This window comes from Chroicocephalus ridibundus, chromosome 6 (assembly GCF_963924245.1).
Source record: "Chroicocephalus ridibundus chromosome 6, bChrRid1.1, whole genome shotgun sequence".
Taxonomy (NCBI): domain Eukaryota; kingdom Metazoa; phylum Chordata; class Aves; order Charadriiformes; family Laridae; genus Chroicocephalus; species Chroicocephalus ridibundus.
In genome coordinates this window covers 42794930-42812965 of record NC_086289.1, presented here as the reverse complement: position 1 = coordinate 42812965, position 18036 = coordinate 42794930, and the positions used below count along the sequence as shown (strand labels likewise).

The 18036-nt window shown below is 40.6% G+C and overlaps 1 protein-coding gene across 3 annotated transcripts; it reads left to right on the top strand.

The window, feature by feature from the left end:
• Positions 1-74: 74 nt before the first annotated feature.
• GYG1 (glycogenin 1) lies at positions 75-17918 on the top strand. 3 transcript variants are annotated; one of them, XM_063339689.1, is made up of 8 exons: positions 75-221; positions 3894-4029; positions 5888-6062; positions 6442-6604; positions 10397-10523; positions 13677-13896; positions 14565-14615; positions 14847-17918. In XM_063339689.1, exons 1-8 carry the CDS (start codon positions 215-217, stop codon positions 15015-15017), a joined length of 1050 nt encoding a protein of 349 aa, XP_063195759.1. In that variant the 5' UTR covers positions 75-214; the 3' UTR covers positions 15018-17918. The 3 variants fall into 3 exon arrangements, with proteins under 3 accessions (XP_063195759.1, XP_063195762.1, XP_063195760.1); XM_063339692.1 differs by lacking the exon at positions 14847-17918 and adding an exon at positions 14707-14840; XM_063339690.1 differs by lacking the exon at positions 14565-14615.
• The last annotated feature ends 118 nt before the right edge of the window (positions 17919-18036 follow it).

The following is an 18036-nucleotide window of genomic DNA, read 5'->3' as shown; positions in this document are numbered from 1 at the left end:
AGAGAGGGGGGTGGGGGGGACGTGCCACCGCCACGGCAGGGCATGGCGGAGCGCCCGCCCCGCCGCCACGCGGGGATTCCTCGGGGCGGGGCCGCCGCCGCCGGCCGGCCGACGTACGGCGCGTGGCCCCGCCCCTATATAAGGGGCGGCCCCGGGCGTAGCGCTGGGAGCGCGGTCGCCGTCGGAGCTGTAGCCCTTCTGTGGAGCCGGCGCCATGGCAGGTCAGTCAGCGCCGCCACGCCTCCGCCGGGCTGCCCCGCCGCGGGGCGGCTGCCGCTGCGCTGGCCGCTCGGTCGCTTTCGGGCGGGGCGGGCGGCGGCTCTCGCCAGCGCCCGGGGGAGGCCCGCCGTGGGGGGAGCAGGTTCGGAGGGCGGTCATGGTTCAGCGGGCGGTCATGGTTCAGCCCCGCTTCAGGCCGCTCCACCTCGGTACCCGGCCCGGGGTTCTGTCCCGAGCGGGGGCGATGCGGCGGGGAGCAGGAGGGTCCCGAGAGGCCGCTACGGGGCCGCATCGCTGACAGGGGAAAGCCTGTCCCTCTCCCGAAGCGCTAACGGGAGAGCCCGGCCTCCGGGCGCGTCGGTGCTCCGCAAGGAGCGGGTCCCCGCCACCGCCTGGCCGCTCTCCATCCGGGTTTGCCTCCCTGGAGTTGTCAGCGGGGCCGACCTCACTTCTAGGTCCGTGAGGCTGCCGAGCCCGGTGCTCTGCCCCACGGTGCGCACCTGGATCAGGTGTGCCGGTCTGGCTAGGGATCCTGCACCTAAACCGTGGGGTGTCCCGGTCCTCCCGAGGAGTAGGGAGCAGCTGTGAGCCCGGGTTGTGCCTGTGAAATGCTGCTGGGGAAAAGCTCTGAAACACCTGGGGCAGGCGCTGCTGTCCCCCACATGCTGCCACATGGAAGGTCGCTCCTAGCTCGGGCTTCCAGCGTGCTCTGAGGCGTGTGAGGGCCAGCGCAGGGCTTTTGTGTGCAGATAGTGTAGCCTGTGAACAGGGCAGCCAAAGATGCCTCCAAAGCAGCTTGGTTTTGTCTGGATAAATCAGTTGTGAAGCTGTGTGACTGTCTCACGTTCTCTGTGTTTTTGCAGCCATGCTATTACTAGTAGTTCAGTGTGTTTCAGGCATAATGGTGACTGCTGTGTGACCATCACCTACTGTGGAGGAAGTGTTTACAGAGGATGGGAAGGGAGTCCCACACAGCTGGAGCATTTGTGGTTTAGGTGGAATGGACTAGACTCCTGCAGATGTAACTTCCATGTTAAGCAACAACTGGTAGTATGGACTCATACAGATCGTCCCACTGTTCTCAGCACTGGTGAGGCTGCACCTTGAGAACTGTATTCAGTTTTGGGCCCCTCACTACAAGAAAGACATTGAGGTGCTGGAGCATATCCAGAGAAGGGCAACAAAGCTGGTGAGGGGTTTGGAGCACAAGTCTTATGAGGAGCAACTGAGGGAACTGGGGTAGTCTAGCCTGGAGAAAAGGTGGCTGAGGGGAGGCCTTATCGGTCTCTACAACTACCTGAAAGGAGGGTGTAGCAAAGTGGAGGTCAGTCTCCTCCCAAGTAACAGGTGATAGGACGTGTCTTCAAGTTGTGCCAGGGGAGGTCTAGATTGGAGATTAGGAAAAACTTTTACACTGAATGGGTCATTAAGCATTGGAACAGGCTGCCCAAGGAAGTGGTTGAGTCACCATCCCTGGAGGTATTTAAAAGATGCGGTGCTGAGGGACCTGGTTTAGTGGTGTTTTTGGAAGTGCTAGGTTAATGGTTGGACTTGATGATCTTAAAGGTCCCTTCCAACCTAGATGATTCTATGATTCTGTAACATGTTTGAATGTACTTTGGAGAAGATATGGAATAGAATGGAATTTATTCAAAACTTAGGAAAGCTGCACCAACTTGGATGCTCTACAAGTTGCCAGTATCCTCCTCTCAAGCAGTCATGAAGTTTCCTACTGCAGTTGGATATAATAGCGGGCTTCTTAGCCTTTACTCCATCATTAAACTGACTTTTATTTCTCCAAGAACTTTGTGTGTGAATACTCAGTTTCAGTTAGATGAGGAGACATGACAGAAGTATACCTGCTAACAGTTCAATGAAAAAGACTAGTCTTTCAGTTGCAAGGTCACTTTAAGAATTAGTCTTATACTGCTGGGGGGAAAAAAAAAACCAACAAAAACAAAACAACCAACATTGGGATGAATGCTGGGCACAATACCACTTTGTCTACTCTGGATTTCTAGTGAGCTGTCTGTCAGCATAGTGTGGCAGACTTCTATTTATTGAGTAGTTGAGGAGTAACATGCAAATTAAGTCATGAAAAATGCTGCCCTATTAGGATGGTCACACCACTTGAAATGCTATGCACTTGCCATTTGTAAAGCTTCAAAGAAACACAAATTGTTTTGTAGACTTGCTGAATTATATGAACTATTACAAATTGGTAGCTAAAATGAATTGGAAAAAATCTTTATTCCTGGCATTGCAGAAGCTTTTTGAACTTTGTAATTGATGGCTGTAATCTAAATCCCTTGGGACTAGTTGGTTTTGCTGCTAAGCAAAATAGAAGGTTTTGTAGCTGCTCTGTAGAGCTTGCAAACCAGGTTTGCAGAGCTTATAGACAGCTATGGTACATGACTTTCTGTTGTCAACTGTTAAAATAGTATTAAAAAGATATTGATGATGACTGTCTCACAGGCTGAGAAGCTGTACCAAATAACAGTCTCTCTGAAAGTAGAGTAGTCAGTATTTTAATCTTGCTGCTAGACTTTATAGTAAGCCTTTAAGTGCCCAGAACCCTCACTTTCAATCCTTATCTAACCTAGTTAACAACTTCTGTAAAGAAATCGCAGTTGGTAAAAAAAAAATTTGAATGTGAACATTGACTCTTAAAATTCTTAGGGAGAAAGCATTTTGTTGATGGTGTCAAAAATAGTTTGGTAGAAAAGAGCACACTTTATAAAGCGCTGTAGCTTGGAAAGGAGTACTACATGGTGATAGTTAACAGTGAACTGAAGAAGCTTAGAAGTTACTTGTTTGCTTTTGTCAGTCCCATCCTGGCAGTTTAAAACAACATGACAATTGAAAGAATGCAAAGCCTGTATTACATGGCCTCAATAAGCGGTATATGGCAAAGTGATCCGTTTTAACCTATTTTTAAGAGAAGCCGGAGCAGAAGATTATACTTCATAGCAACAATCCAACTTTATATCTTTTTTGCTTGATGAACAAATACTGTTGCTGCAAGTCTTAAATTGCTAATCATATTACTGGTTACTTCCCACTTAAATCTTGCATTCTTGTGATAGAGCTGCAGCCATGGATTGCAGAACAACTCATCTGCAAAATCCTGAGCTAGCGAAACTTAATACTGTTGTCCGAAATCTAATTCAATGCTTACTTTTGTTTGAAAATGAAATGTAAGTTTTACACAGCCCTAACTTCAGGGTTGAGAACTGAACCTAGAGTAACTTTTACAAAGTTCTACTGTTAATAACTTTAGACTGAATGCAAGCTCACTGACTCCAATACTTTGAGCTTAAAACCAGTATAATAGTGGCCTAAGTAAGGTTCTTTAGACCTTTTGGATTGTCTCTAACATTTGGCATAACTCTTATAACCTGTGGGCAAACTGGAATTGGTTTTCTCTTGCAACAATCTTGATTTTGGTTGGTTTTTTACTGCATTTTTCAATGTGTCATGTTACTAATAGCAAGTATAGCTATGCAAGTATAATCTGCTTTTTTCAACCATGTAGGTAGGCCTAATATGCAGAGTTAAAGGGCACATCTTAGAGGTCTCACAGCATGATTACCTAACAATGCTAGGTTTCTAGTAGATCTGTCTCAGAATAAGAGAGTGGATTGTGCTAACTTGACCAAGTTCATTTCTTCCAGACCAGTCTTTTGTGACTCTAGCCACAAATGACTCCTATGTGAAAGGAGCGCTGGTACTTGGTTCATCCTTGCAACAGTACAGAACAACAAGGAAGCTGACTGCACTCATAACTCCTCAGGTCTCAGATCCTATGAGGTAAGGTCACTTATACCTCAAACTGCTATGGTTCCTGCTGATACGAAGGGTGAAAAACAGAAGTTAAATTCATTAATAGTAACCTTCCAAAACTCTGGAAACTTAACAGCTAAGCTTGCAGAATTCCAGATAGTAGAAGTTGAATTCTGCTAAGTTCTTCAAATGTGAAACTTTTTTTTTTCTTTATTCCATAGGACGAGTTAACAAATACTCTGTAGTTGGAGCACTAAACTGTGACTTGATACTTTCATAGTCCCAGTTAGAAAGAACTGTCCAACAATATGATATCATATGTGTGTTCATTAGCACTGTGTGTATGCATGTGGAGGTGGGAATAGGGGATTGGTGTTTATCTTGCACAAGCATTCTAGACTGAGATAATGTAACATAAGTTCTCTTGAAATCTAGCAGATGCTTCAAATTTTATCAGGAGAGAAGAAAATGCATAGAACTAAAGTAGCACCAGGTACATCAAATCAGCAGCAGATCAACAAAAGCATCTAAGGAGGTCCCCGTGGTACATGGTCCCCCATGGTACAACAAATGAAATTAATGGGCTGCTTCCTACAGCCTCTCTAGAATAGTCTCAGTGTGGAGTGGACTGGGTGTTCTTTCCACATGTAAGAGGAGCGTAAAAAACCAATTAACTTAATAGCTACATGAACTACAGATGATAGGTCAAGATTCTCTACATGGGGAAGCTCTTCTGAAAATACCTCTCCATTTATAGAGATGGTAGAGAAATGGCTCAATAATAAACGGAGCGACTCTCTGGAGTCTCTTGGCAGCTAAATGGCATTATCAATACAAAGATGTTACATATGGAACATCCATTCTAACCTATTAGGTGAGTGTGCTCTTTTAAGATGAGTCATAAATGTGCTTATATGTAGTGCAAGCCAGCTAGTATGATGCCCTTAGGCCAGCAATACCTTACCTACCTTGTGGTGTAACTGGAACTTGCACTTCTCGCTGTATCTGCTAACAAGGTATATCTTAAGTTCAAAAGCCACTCTCCACAGCAAACTGTCAGTATAAAGACAGCCTTGTAAGGCAGAGTTCTAAAACTCATTTACAAGCTCTGTGGCTCAAATGATAATTGCTGAGCATTCAAGATACACTGCAGAACAGTGAGACTAAACAGATGCTTCATATTTTATGCAGTATGAACTCATTAACCTCTCGGACTAATGGTAATGCTTTACCATCTAATGCAAAAATCGGATACCTGCCACAGAATCTCACTATACTGTCTGAAAGTTCAGGTGTCACCCTTAAGTGAAGATGGTACTGGGTCAAAACACTGTTGTACCCACAGCCATGATTAAATGAGTCTTTAAAACTTTATGGGATAAAGAAAGTTTTAACTGGGTCTAGTCAGATGTCCCTAACAGTCACAAATCCAGAACAGTGTTGTCATTAACTATTGCACAAACTTCTGTTCCAGCTGCTTAGGATTCAGCTACTGTCCTGCTCAAGCTCCTCTAAGCAGGCAATTAAGAAATGGGAAGCTGCTGAAGTACTGTTAACTTGCTAAAAATCAGAGTCTGTCTGAAAAAAAGTTGAGTGGAAAGTTTGTACTACATAGCCATGACCTACTGGACTTGGTAGCAAGCCCTGTTTGTGGAATAAAAAACCCAAAACATCTTTGTTCCCTAAAATGTGCCTGCTACAACCTAGAAACCTTGAGGCACGCAGGTGTACCTGTGCATTCTAACACATGCAGTCAGGTCTTACTGATGACTTAAGAAATACTGCCAGGTTCCCTGTTATTCCACTTCTCTTTATGGAATCTGTCATGTGGTCCGGTGCTGGAATAACAATAGAGCTAAATCTTGGCAATTAACTCTTTCCCCAGGAGAGTGCTGGAAAAAGTTTTTGATGAAGTCATATTGGTAAATGTCTTGGATAGTGGGGATTCAGCACACTTGGCGTTAATGAAAAGACCTGAGCTGGGTGTCACATTAACAAAGCTTCACTGCTGGGAACTGACACAGTTCTCAAAATGCGTTTTCATGGATGCAGACACAATGGTAAGTGGTTGTGTCTCATGGTACCTCGTAATGACCTGGTATGGGGGTTGCTGGATTTTTTCTGTGGGTTGTTTTTGATTTTGTTGTTCAGGGCTGGTTTTATTGGGTGGGGGGGTTGTGGTTTTTTTTTTTAAAGGAGGGATAATAGAGGCCTTCTCGCTATTTGGACTAGTAACTAAAAATGTATGTGCCTTTTTCATATAAATTAGTTGTAACATAATCTGTGGGGACTACCTCCATAAAATTTTGTCTTCCATAAGACAAGAGCATCAATATGAGAACTTTCATGTCTTAAGGTGGATGTCAAAATCCATTAAAATGTGATACCCCAATTCCTAGCCTAAAAAGCAGAAAACTTTTTTATCCCTTTTAAAACTAGGTTTTGTCAAATATTGATGAGCTTTTTGAAAGAGAAGAGCTTTCTGCAGCACCAGATCCAGGTTGGCCTGACTGTTTTAATTCTGGAGTTTTTGTTTACCGACCTTCCATTGAAACATACAATCAGCTGTTACAGTTTGCCACAGAGAACGGCAGCTTTGATGGTATGTATTAATTTGTATTTCAATATAAGTTAGACCAAAATGGTAGTAGTGGTTGGGATGGCTCAGTAACTACGTATGTGCCATGGGGACTCCGTATGGTAGAATTCTGAACTCAATGTATTAATGACACAAATTATTTCCCTCTCACAACAGAGGCTATTATTACAATTTGTAGTAAAACTACTTCTTTCAGACTTCATGAAATAAAACCCTAAGAGTTTGGCCTCCAAACTAGTAGCTGTAAGCATTAGCAATGTAGAATCATGTAACAAGAAATCTCAAGCAAGCACAATGCAGGCATTAGTAAATGAAACTGCAGTACTATGCTTCATGCATTCCTAACATTCATTGCTTGAATATTCTATGCTAACTCAAGTTGCTGTGGAAAAAATAGTACTGATGAACTTGAATGCTGCTTCAGAGAAACAAACACTTGAAGATGCAACTATCTCTTCACATGCTGTGTGATAGCTTCGTGTCATTATAGGGTGGTGACCATCTCTTTCCCAATATCAAGTGCATGTAGCCTTGGCTGCTTCCCACTATAGGTCACTTGGGATCAGCCACTGTGCCAGACTTAAGCTTGAGAAGCCAAGTCCTGCTGTCCTGTAAGACTCCTAAATCTATTACCATTGCAGTAAATCCACACACTGCTTGAAGACTGCTATAGCTAAAGGCTTCTGAATGACTGTAGCTGTCTCCTGTCACTAAATTTCATTATATAACTACTGTGGAACAAAACAAAGTCTAACTGAAAAAGCTACAGATAACTACATAAATAAGATCATAAAATGGAGCTCTTAATAGAAGGTAATTAGCGAGCCTGTTGACTTACCTTTCAGTAGTTTGTAAAAAAGTAAATTTTCTAGATGTCAATTCTAGTCTGCAGAATAATCCCTGTTACTGTGTGGACTCCTATGTGTGGCCTCTTAAAGAACAGTAGTTGCTGTTGGATGCTTAATGAATAAACTCTAGTGAAAAGGAGTACTGCAATCTAATGAAGAGTCTGTCTGTACCTTGCTTCTGGCAAGGCAGCAGTTGGTAGCTCTGGGAGAGCTCTCAAATGTTGGGTGTAAACTGATCACCAGCTACAGCAAAAGCTGTAGTATGGTACTGAACTGTTGCTTTTTTTTTTAAAAAAAAAAAAAAACAACAAAACTAACACATCCCAAACAAACCCACATCTTTGTGCAAACTGACCACTGAGTAGCTCCAGGAATATCTGAGACTTGGTGATTGTCTCCTCTGAGCTTTGTGCTTGACTGCTAGCAGACCCATCTTCTAGGTCTAAGGCCCCTGTTCTTTAAAAGAACAGAACTGTGTCCACAATATACTTTCTGACTTGAAAGCTAAAGCCACACAATGGTGAAACTTCCTCAATGTCCTAAACATGAAGCAATTGTTGCAGCTCTTAACAGCAAAAACAGTGAATTAATGGTTCAGGTACTAAATTTCTAGAACTGTAATTTGTACTTCAGCTTTAAAATTTATTCAGTTTTTATTAAACGGTAGCACTGATCTGAGTAATGAGACCATGGAGACTTATTCTGTCTGCTGAGTTCATGAACTCAGTTGGGAGAAAGGGGATTTAAACTTTAAATTGATCTAGATAGTAATAAAAGTCCTTAGGAAACTATAAGAGAAATGTCTGTGAAGGGTCACTGCCCTTAGTGGGACACTGGCATGCAAACTCAACAAGCTACCAAGCTATGTATAATTGAAGTCAAGCTCTAAGCACCCCAGCTGCAGTAGTAGTAACTAGGAAACACAAGGCTTCCTGGGATATCTCATGTTTATAACAGCAGACAGATGCCTCCTGTATAATGGTGTTGTCCAGAAATGGTAGAGTGATAGCTACTTATGTAGACAACTACTTTGTCTGTTTGAACTTTACCTTTCTATATAATGAGGAATATATCATGCATAATTCTAGATGCCATCTAAAAGTGGTGGTGGGGGGGGAAGTTTGGGTTTAAAATAAATCTAGTTTAAATCTAGGTAGTACTGATACCTTAAAAACACTGCTACTGCTTCAACAATTTTCTGGCTCTTTAGCCTGGAATTTTAAATGATTGCTTTTACATATAAAGATATACTGCAGCAAGACTGTATCTGTAGATATGTTGCTAATGTAACTACTACCTGATTCTTTCACCTTATGTCTAAGGTCAAGTTTATACAACAAGACTACTATTGAACTCAGAACTAGGACAGCTAAATGCCACTTTCAGTGGCTGCTTTGGCACAAATGCATGCCATCTGAAAAAAAGCCAAGTATGTAAAACAATCTGAGTGGGAGACAGTCCTATAGAATAAGTTAAATACATTGTTGCTGCCCCTTCAGTTATGAGCTATCCGTTCTGAGAGGGCTTCCCAGACTTCTGTCTCATTTAGATCATTTTACTGTTAACATACACATTCTTAACATGTCATTAAGTTAGAAGTTATAATGAAACTTTGAGTAAAGACCAGGGGACTGGCCTGATTTCTTTGACTCTTACTCTCTTGTACAACTTCTTCAAAAGTGCTTTCCTCCCTTTATGGGTTGAGACGCAAGTCAGAGGCTTGAAGTTACCGGACTGAATCTCTAGGCAATTTCTCCCTCTGCAATCTGCATGCTTGCTGACAGCTGTAACAGGATACTTAAAATTTATGTTTGCCAGTATCCTGTCCGTACATCTAAGTTTATGCCCAGTGTCTAGATACTTCAGTTGCAAAATGCAAATTCTGCTCAAACATCAGTGAGGGTGTAAACGTTAGTTCTGCCCTAAATCTAAATGCAGGTCAATTAAAAAAAACTGAGTCAGAGACTGAGTGCTTTAGAAGAATAAAGATTAAAATAAAACACTGCCTCTTTTCTAACTATGCATTTACCCTCTCTTAGCAATGCTAGTTGTGAATACAGTTATAGGTGGAGGGAAGACAGCAAATGAAAGTTGAGGGATTACCTTCAATCTCCTTCATAAGAGGAACTGTTAGCACTTAAAGACCAAGTATATTCACTGCAATAAAGAATGAATGGATATAAATAAGTAACTTCTCAGTAGCTTTGTATAAACTAGTCTGCTGTGGGCCGGATGCTGGTTTGTTTAGCTACTCTACTACTGACATACCAAACCACTTCAGACTCATCTGACCTCATTACAACCTCTGCTTGCAAACTAAGAGGTGACCCCTCCCAACAGAGTAGTTGTTACCTTCACTTAAGGGTTAGTCAGCAGCTTTTTAGTAAAGAACTAGGAATGCCTATTGCCTGTTAAGGAATTTGCTGAAGTTTTACTAGAGTAGTCACCAAGACTCAATGTGCTTTCCTGATCTGATCACAGGTAGATACATCCAGGGCTGTAGCTCTAACAGACCACTGATACTGCAACTCTGGCATTGATGTTGATCATGCATCTGTAAGCATAAGTAATAAAACAAATTTTTGGTACTTGATCTTCTGAGCTACAGCTTTCCTGAAGTTGAACAGTACTCAATTGTCAAGTCCTGGGTTTTGATGCCTTATACAGCTTGAACTTAAGCTGTAAAAGAAATTGACTTTGTGGGCAGCTATATTCTGCTATCTTGTAGAAAAGTAATCCCACACATACTTTTTCATTCTCTGCCTTTTTTGGATTTTCAAAGGCTGCAAGGTTTACAGGGTCGTTCACAAATGGAACTCTAGTGCTCTGTGCCAAACTCCTACCAGACATGACAACTGCATTACCAACACTTAATTAGCATAGTGATTGAAAAAGATCGTAAAACAGCTATTTGATGCTTGTAGCCTATTAATGCTTTCTCTTTCAGGTGCAGATCAGGGGTTATTAAACACCTTTTTCAGCAGCTGGGCAACAACAGACATGAGCAAGCATCTACCATTTATTTATAATTTGAGCAGCACTTCTGTATATTCCTACCTTCCAGCATTTAAAGCGTAAGTTCAACATTCTAAGACAACTTTCAGAGCTTATATAAACTAATTTATTGTAATAGAATAAACAGGCTGTGATGTGAACTTACACAGTTTTTTCTAAAGGGAAACTATTTTCACTAAAAGAAGGTATAATTTTCTTCTTTTTCAAAAAAAAGTTTAATAAATTAATACTAGTTAAATGAATCATCTCATGATTCATGCAGACAGAAAGGTGTATCTGTAGCTTAAACAACTCATCCCTGGTGGTAACACCGAAGTTGATTTAGAGTAAGCATATTTGACAGGTAACTTGGAAAAGGAAGAACCACTACTCCAGTATGGGATACTGTCCGTTACATCTCTAACCAAAGGTAGTAGCTCTTGAATCAGCTTGAGCTGAATTTCAGCATGCCACTGGTGATGGTGTTTCCTACCTATATAACGTGCCCTTTCCTCACACAAATTACTTAGGGTATTTAACAACCAGTAGTTACAGTTCATCTAATCAATCTATACCATTCAAATAAACATGGTGAACAAAGACTTGTGTAAAGCTATAATTCTCTCCCAACAGTCTTTCTAGATCTCAGACAGTTCCTTAAGTAATAGCAAGATGGAACAAAGACTACAGCCAACCATCATATCCTTGCAAGCTTCCTGTGTAAGGAAAACAACTGTATCCTCCCTAGCTAGCAGTATTAGATTTGGCATGTGAGTAAACAGTATCAGTGACAGGGTCAGTCAAAGTGTTACAATAAACACAGGAGGAAGCAGGGGAAGCTGAAATGTTACACAGAAACTCTTATTCATTAAGAGCTTCAAAAGGGGGGAGGGAAAGTACCAATTGCATAAAAACAATCTGATCTCCGAATGACATCAGGTTACTAGTGTCTAAAACAGCAGCTAGCATAAGCAGGACTGTTGCTGGCTCAAGATCAAACTATGTCTTGTGATCGGAATACCATCTGAAATCCTGTCATGCTAAAAGCGGAACACTTATTTAAAGAAATATATGCAAGCCTAAGAATGACTAAGTAGTTGGACAGCACTTGATAAGCTAACATCGATTGTAAAGTGTGTCCTCTTTCCATGGCTGACTGGTTGTTAAGTTTACAAATGACGTTGTTGCCACAAAAGACTAAGTGGATCTGTGGGCTCCTGACAAAAATTCCATTTAACTGATTGAATCAATTGCCTAAATGAAATCAGCAGATGTTCAAGAGCAGAATGCTGGAAGTCCAGCCCTTTTTAAGTAGAATGCCCTGCTCGACAGGTGGAACAACTTCCCCTGGTTAGATCAGCAGCTACATGCCTGATAATCAGCAGTTGGAATAAAGTGAAATTTAAACCTACTGACATCAATAGCTAAGTTTTTTGCAGCTTTGTACAGCGAGACTAGATTTCACAGCAGTCCCAGTAATCCTTTTTCCAAAGGAAAATGCCAATTCATGACAAATGCTCTCTAACTTCAAAACATTGATGAAGGACTTTTCTGGGAGATGGGGAAAGACAGATTAGTTGCTGAGGCCAGTGTGGACATGAAGCTTCCGAACAGTTGAGCTTAAATGTCAAAAGAAAGTATTGCAGATCTAGAAAGTATCTAGAAAGCAGACACTGAAACATCGTAGAAGCCTGTCATCTGTCAACTGTTGTACAGGTCTTAACTGGACAGACTACTAAGAATACGCTTCTCCATTTGCAGAAAGTGTAACATAACACTTAGGCATTCTCTAGCTTAAATAGCCTTGATTTTTAAACAAGGACAAGTTTCCTCAGAACAGCAGCAGCCTGAGATGAAGAAAGCTCAGGCTGTTAAGTAGTGCTGTGACAGCCACGGTAGTCCCCTTATGTTAAATCTTGACATATGGAGTTGAAAGTTAAAGCCCAGGAACTGACCTCTAGAAGACAGAATTTTTTTTTCTTGCAATTAGTGCAAATACTAGACCCTGTTTCACACATGCATAGGTTTTCATTCTGCAATAAGATCAGTTGTGTTCAAAACACTGAATGTAAACATTTAAATACAGTCATGGATCTTGTAACAGTACAAAAAACCCCATCCAAATGCATATTGCCTTGTTTCAAATATTCTAAAGTTTTGAAACACACCTGCATAGTCTCCATATGTAAAACTCCTTAAACATTGTAGTCCTGGTCAAAATGACCAAGGTGTGCTTAACAATGTTAGACAAACTAGTTTGGCATTATTGTTCATTTTAATCATATTATGTTGATAAGAAATCCTAATATGTGATGAACTAGGTGAGACAGTTGCTGTTACTAGAGAGCCTGGTATTGCTTTTTTACAAATCTGAATCAAGCTGAACTCTAGTTCTGGAACCATAGAAGAATGAATGAATGCTGTTTCTTTTAGCGTTCTTTTTACTTCAAAAGGGGTGTATCTCATCTATGCTCTTAATGCAAAAGAACATACTGGTAACATTTGAGGCAAAGCTAAAAGTCCATATCGAAAATGAAGTTAAAATAGTTTTAAAAAGAAACAAGTGAAAAACCACCACCAGAAAACGCACCCATGGCTAAACTAAGGTTATTTAGAAAATAAGTGGTGGTTGTCTAGCAAGACCCTGCTGCACCAAGATCAGAAGGCCTCTGAAATGCCTAAGTTATACAAAGCTATTATTTTGCAGGGAGGCAGCCTTTCCACAGCAGGGCCTTCCAATGATCCTTTTCTATAGGGCTATAAGCTGAAAGGGTAACTGTAACGCTGACCCTTCTCTACGTAATGCTTGTAATGCCTAACTATCTGGATCTCTGACTTTGGAGTAGAATCTTTTTCACTTTTAAAACCAGTTCCGATTGCAACGGCTGCTTGAGACTGCTCTCTCCTGAGCTATGGACACCACTCTACCTAAAGACTTGAGTTGGCTGTAAGTACTTAAATAGCCCAGACCATTAGGTTTTGGCTGTATTCTGACTAGTGTAATGTAGAATTCCATTTGCATTTTTTCTGTTGTATAGCGATGCTTTCAGTCCCAGTAGGTATTGGCAGTTTGATCATTTAGTGTTTAGCCTTCTAAATATATTCATATTCCTGTTTTTTGGACACCTACAGAAATTGCAGGTTAAAAAAATAAAAATTATGACTGCCAGTCAAAACTCTTGTTTTCTAGACACCTCCACAAACTGTGGGTTCTAACGTTTTCTGTCCAACAGGTTTGGTGCAAATACTAAAGTGGTGCATTTTCTGGGAAGCATAAAACCATGGAATTACACATATGACTCCAAAACAAAAAGCATAAAAGGCAACATGGATGACCCTAAAATAGTTCACCCAGAATTCCTCAACATGTGGTGGGACATCTACACAGCTGATGTTTTACCACTACTAGAACAGCATGGAATTGTTAAAGAAAGTATTACAGGTGTAAGCATGGTATGTCCTTTAATATTTTTGTAGGAACTACCTAAGTATGGATGACAGGTTCTTTACCATTCCACTGATTTCTCTTCCCTCTATCCATCTCAAAGCATGGGTGTGGTTTAGTTTGTGGGACGCAGGGGTTCTTGGTTTTGTTCTTTTTAAGCTTGGAATAAATACTACTACAGCAGAAAAGCATGCTATAGTGGTCTTGAATGTAGCTGTCTGCTTGCCTAGAACAGTCTGTCTAAGCAGCTAATGGTGCACCAGAAGTTATACTGTAGCAACTTCTTTAATATATATATACAGAGAAGGGTCCTAACTCTTAACTGTGTTGCAGCTAGTAAGGTTCTCAAGCAGAAGAACCCCAGTTCAGCATGCAATATGTACATGTAGATCTTGCATGGTGAAACAAATCTAGGTAAGCCTGGGATAACTAGAGAATGAACACTTATGTAGACTGGCAGTGATGCATCCCAATACTTACCAAAGCCAAAGTAACGCTTCTAACTCTACTTCTCGCTCACAGAGTTTAGTGGCTTGCATCTGACTGGAGACTTCATAGTCTTAGCTTAGTACATAGGCCAGTTTAAGTTCTCAACCTTTCTAAGACCAAAGTTACTGATCTTTTAAGATGTGCTTTCTCTTGTTAATCTTACATCTTTCTAACAAACTATTTGCAGCTATCGGGCTTGGCCTATACTCTGGCTTTCTCTTGTGGCTTCTGTAGAGAGGTATGAAGAACTTAAACTTTTCTTCTTTTTTTTTTTTTCTTTTCTCCCTGTCCCTGCTAACTTCTGTAACTCTGCTTTGTTATTTTGCTAGGAAAGCTGCACAATCCCTGCCCATTGGCAATGCTTGCTGCTGCGCATGAGAACATCTACTTCATTGTCCCATTCTATACCTTGTTGCTCGCTTTAGCTGTGCAAAATATTTCTGTATTTTTACTCTGCCTTTCCTTTTAGGCAGAGGTTACAGAGGCAGTGTCCCACATATCACTATCAGCATCATCACCAGTATTACCAACCGTATCTTCAGAAGAACGCAAGGAACGGTGGGAACAGGGCCAAGCTGACTATTTGGGAGTGGATTCCTTTGACAACATCAAGAAGAAACTTGATACCTACCTTCAGTAGAAATGCCTGTCTCAAACAGTGGTGATGCAAGGACTTGTTCCAGAACTAACAGCTAGAAAGGTGTAGATGGTGGTCAGTTACACTTGCTAGTAGCTTGATGAAAAACTTCTTGGCTGAAGGCCTCTGCAGTGCTACAGATGAAGAATGAGCAAAAGCTAGGAAGCAGAATTCCTTGGGCCACCTATAACTGCCCAATTTCCAATTCTCCCTACTAGATAAAACCAGGTATTTTCAGCTTAAATTTTCTTCTGTTGTGATCAATTGGCTCAACATATTCCTTGAAACTGGGTTTGTTACCTCACCTCATTAAGGTGGTTAGCAGTGATTCCTTTGCTTGCTGTTTTAGAAGTAAAATCTTATTCATGGGATTGCTCATACACTAGAGTGGTAGCCATTCTGCTTTACCAAAAATGTATTAATGACACTGGGATACATACAGATGTAACAGTAATAGCACTGCTTTGCTCTTCCAGTCACAATTGCACTGAAGTTTTGACCAGGTTCTTACGCACAGTGCCTACAGCATGGCAGAATGCATTTTTCAGTTCTGTACACTATGGGACTAGTAAACTGAGTTTTATCTGTTACTTGCAATGTTTCACTTGATACAAAAATAAAAAGTTGTCATGCATTTCTGGCTTCCCTAAACTCTTGAGCAATTAAAAAAAAAAAAGGGAGCTCTGAAGCAGTCCAACTAAAATATTCAACAGATATAACCCTTGAGCTTTGCTAGGGCTACTCCAGCTATCATTAGCAAGTGTCCAGCTTTTAGCTCTGTAATTATTTACAGAGTATACAGTCATTTGCAAGGGAGCTGTTTAGAGCCAATCCCTTTATTAGCTTGCCCTCAGCCTAGGACAGAGCAGTGGAGGAAGCACCTGCTGAGGCTACTCACATAAGCAGCACAGAGGGATTCTTGCAGTGACTAAAGAAACTCATCCCTAACGTAGCCCTGTGTGCTGTGAACTTGTTTTTAAACACAATGATGATGCTATTAGTTTCACAAAGAAAGACTAAGTAGCTGCTCAAGTAACTAGCTACTGTGATTAGGAAAACTACTCTTTCCATCTGCAGACAGTAAAAGAAAGTGGTTTTTTTTGCCACAGTCAGGCTACACGTTGTATTCTCAGCAGTAACAATACCACAATAACAAAAGCATGCTGAAGACAGATGGAGATTAGCTGTTCTCCGTACTAAGTTTCAGCTCTGTCCTGTAGCCAGAAGTCTAAACAGAACCACATTACTTAGTGTTCTGTCTTTGACAGCTGTACTCTGTACTAGTCCAGAACCACTAAGAAAATATTTTTTCATTATTTCCTGATAAAGGAGGATTTTGGCACCAAGCTAGTGAGGGTGCTAAACTTTTAGCCTAGAGATAAAATAAACAATCAACAAGCTCTCACCCTTTGCTGGTAAAGCAGAAGACATAATCTGGGTATATGAGTTAGTTTGTTTCAACTTGTTTTCACTACTTAATTGCTCTAAAATTCCTTGATCACCATTTAGCAAAAAATCTAAAGATTAGGTCCAAACCAAAGTAGCTGGTAGCCATTTAGAAGTACATAGCAGCTGAACTCCCAGTTGTAACTAACCCTTTCCTGTGTGGGTTTTTCTTTTGCTGTGTTGTGGTTTTTTAACAGGTAAATTTGAAGTTGTGTGAAAGCAGGAGGGATTACTGGTTACAATCTGTAGTGACAAAAGTATACTTTATCCAACAAGTACAAATATTGGAGTTCTGCATGCTCACAAAATACTCTATGGAAAAAGGTAAAATACTCTTTTGAAGACAGCAAAACAGTCTTACTTTTGCTCCCCTTGTCTGTATTCATAGTAGAGAATAGGCACTTTACCTCTTTTTAAGCTTAATTGGAGAGAACTGAAAGTGTAAAAGCATGAGACTATACCAACGTGAAAATCTGGTTTAACACGTAAGTTTTGTTACATTAATAGAAGAAGATAAGGAGAGATGCTGAATAAGATGACAACCTGCATGTTTTGGGTTAGCAAATATAGTTAGTAAAGAAAGAAAACCTATGAAACCATTCTGTCCTAGCCTCTGTGACTCATACTATGATCAAGTGTTTACCCACAGCCTCAGGAAAGCGAAAGGTATGACATCTATACCAAACTCTATACAGCATATTTTCAATAAAATGACCTTTATGTCATTATCTGCAACTATTTCCTCTGTAACTACTGCAGGCAGCACTTGCAGAAAAGCAGAGATCCCTTTTCATCCCTTGTAATATTATCACTTGATACATCAAACAATTTTCTGCTCCAAAATGTAGTTACTCAAAGCAGTAACACTATACTCAGAACACAACTCAAAAGAATCACAGCCCTGCTTAGATTGCGACTCAAGTATTGGAATTCCATTTTAAAAAGCATATAATCTAATCTAAGGTGTTCCTTAGATGGTGACAACTCAGAGCAACTCTTAAAAGTTTTAGAAGCATTTTGTTTTCATTTACATCTGTGTTTTATGTAGGGGGTAAAAAAATAACACAGAATGGTAGAGTCTTTGGAATTAAAAATGTTAAGTTTGTAATTACAAACTTTAATTTCTAGAACATGCCACAGAATATACCAAATAGCCAAAGACTATTTACAGATCATGAAAAGCAAAAATAAACCCCAAACAACCAGAACACCATGGTTTTTAACAACCCGTGTTAACTGAACAGCTCCATCAAATCAGACAGGACTTTTCTCCTCTCAGCTTTGACCTTTAACTGTTCTCTTGGATACATTAATGGCTTTCTTGGGAGAGACCTTAACTAGCCATACAGCTTAGTACTAACTCCAGTAAGTTTTTATTTGGCTTTGGAACATGGAAACCATCATCTAGTAGAGGAAAAATGATATTAGTAATTGTTTTCATAATCATAACTCAGCCACTCTGCAAAATGTCAGTATGTTTTAACACAAGTAATGATGTAGCTTGACTAGCCCTTGAAATGTGTCTCTTCCTCATGGAATTTTAACTTGGAAAATGGAAAGAATGACACTCAGCCAA

Bases quoted from the DNA above. Each gene is read 5' to 3' on its own strand.
- GYG1 (XM_063339689.1), top strand. The intron at 6,063-6,441 runs GTAAGTGGTTGT...TTTTAAAACTAG, and splicing joins TCATGGATGCAGACACAATG to GTTTTGTCAAATATTGATGA. The intron at 14,616-14,846 runs GTATGAAGAACT...CTTTCCTTTTAG, and splicing joins CTTGTGGCTTCTGTAGAGAG to GCAGAGGTTACAGAGGCAGT.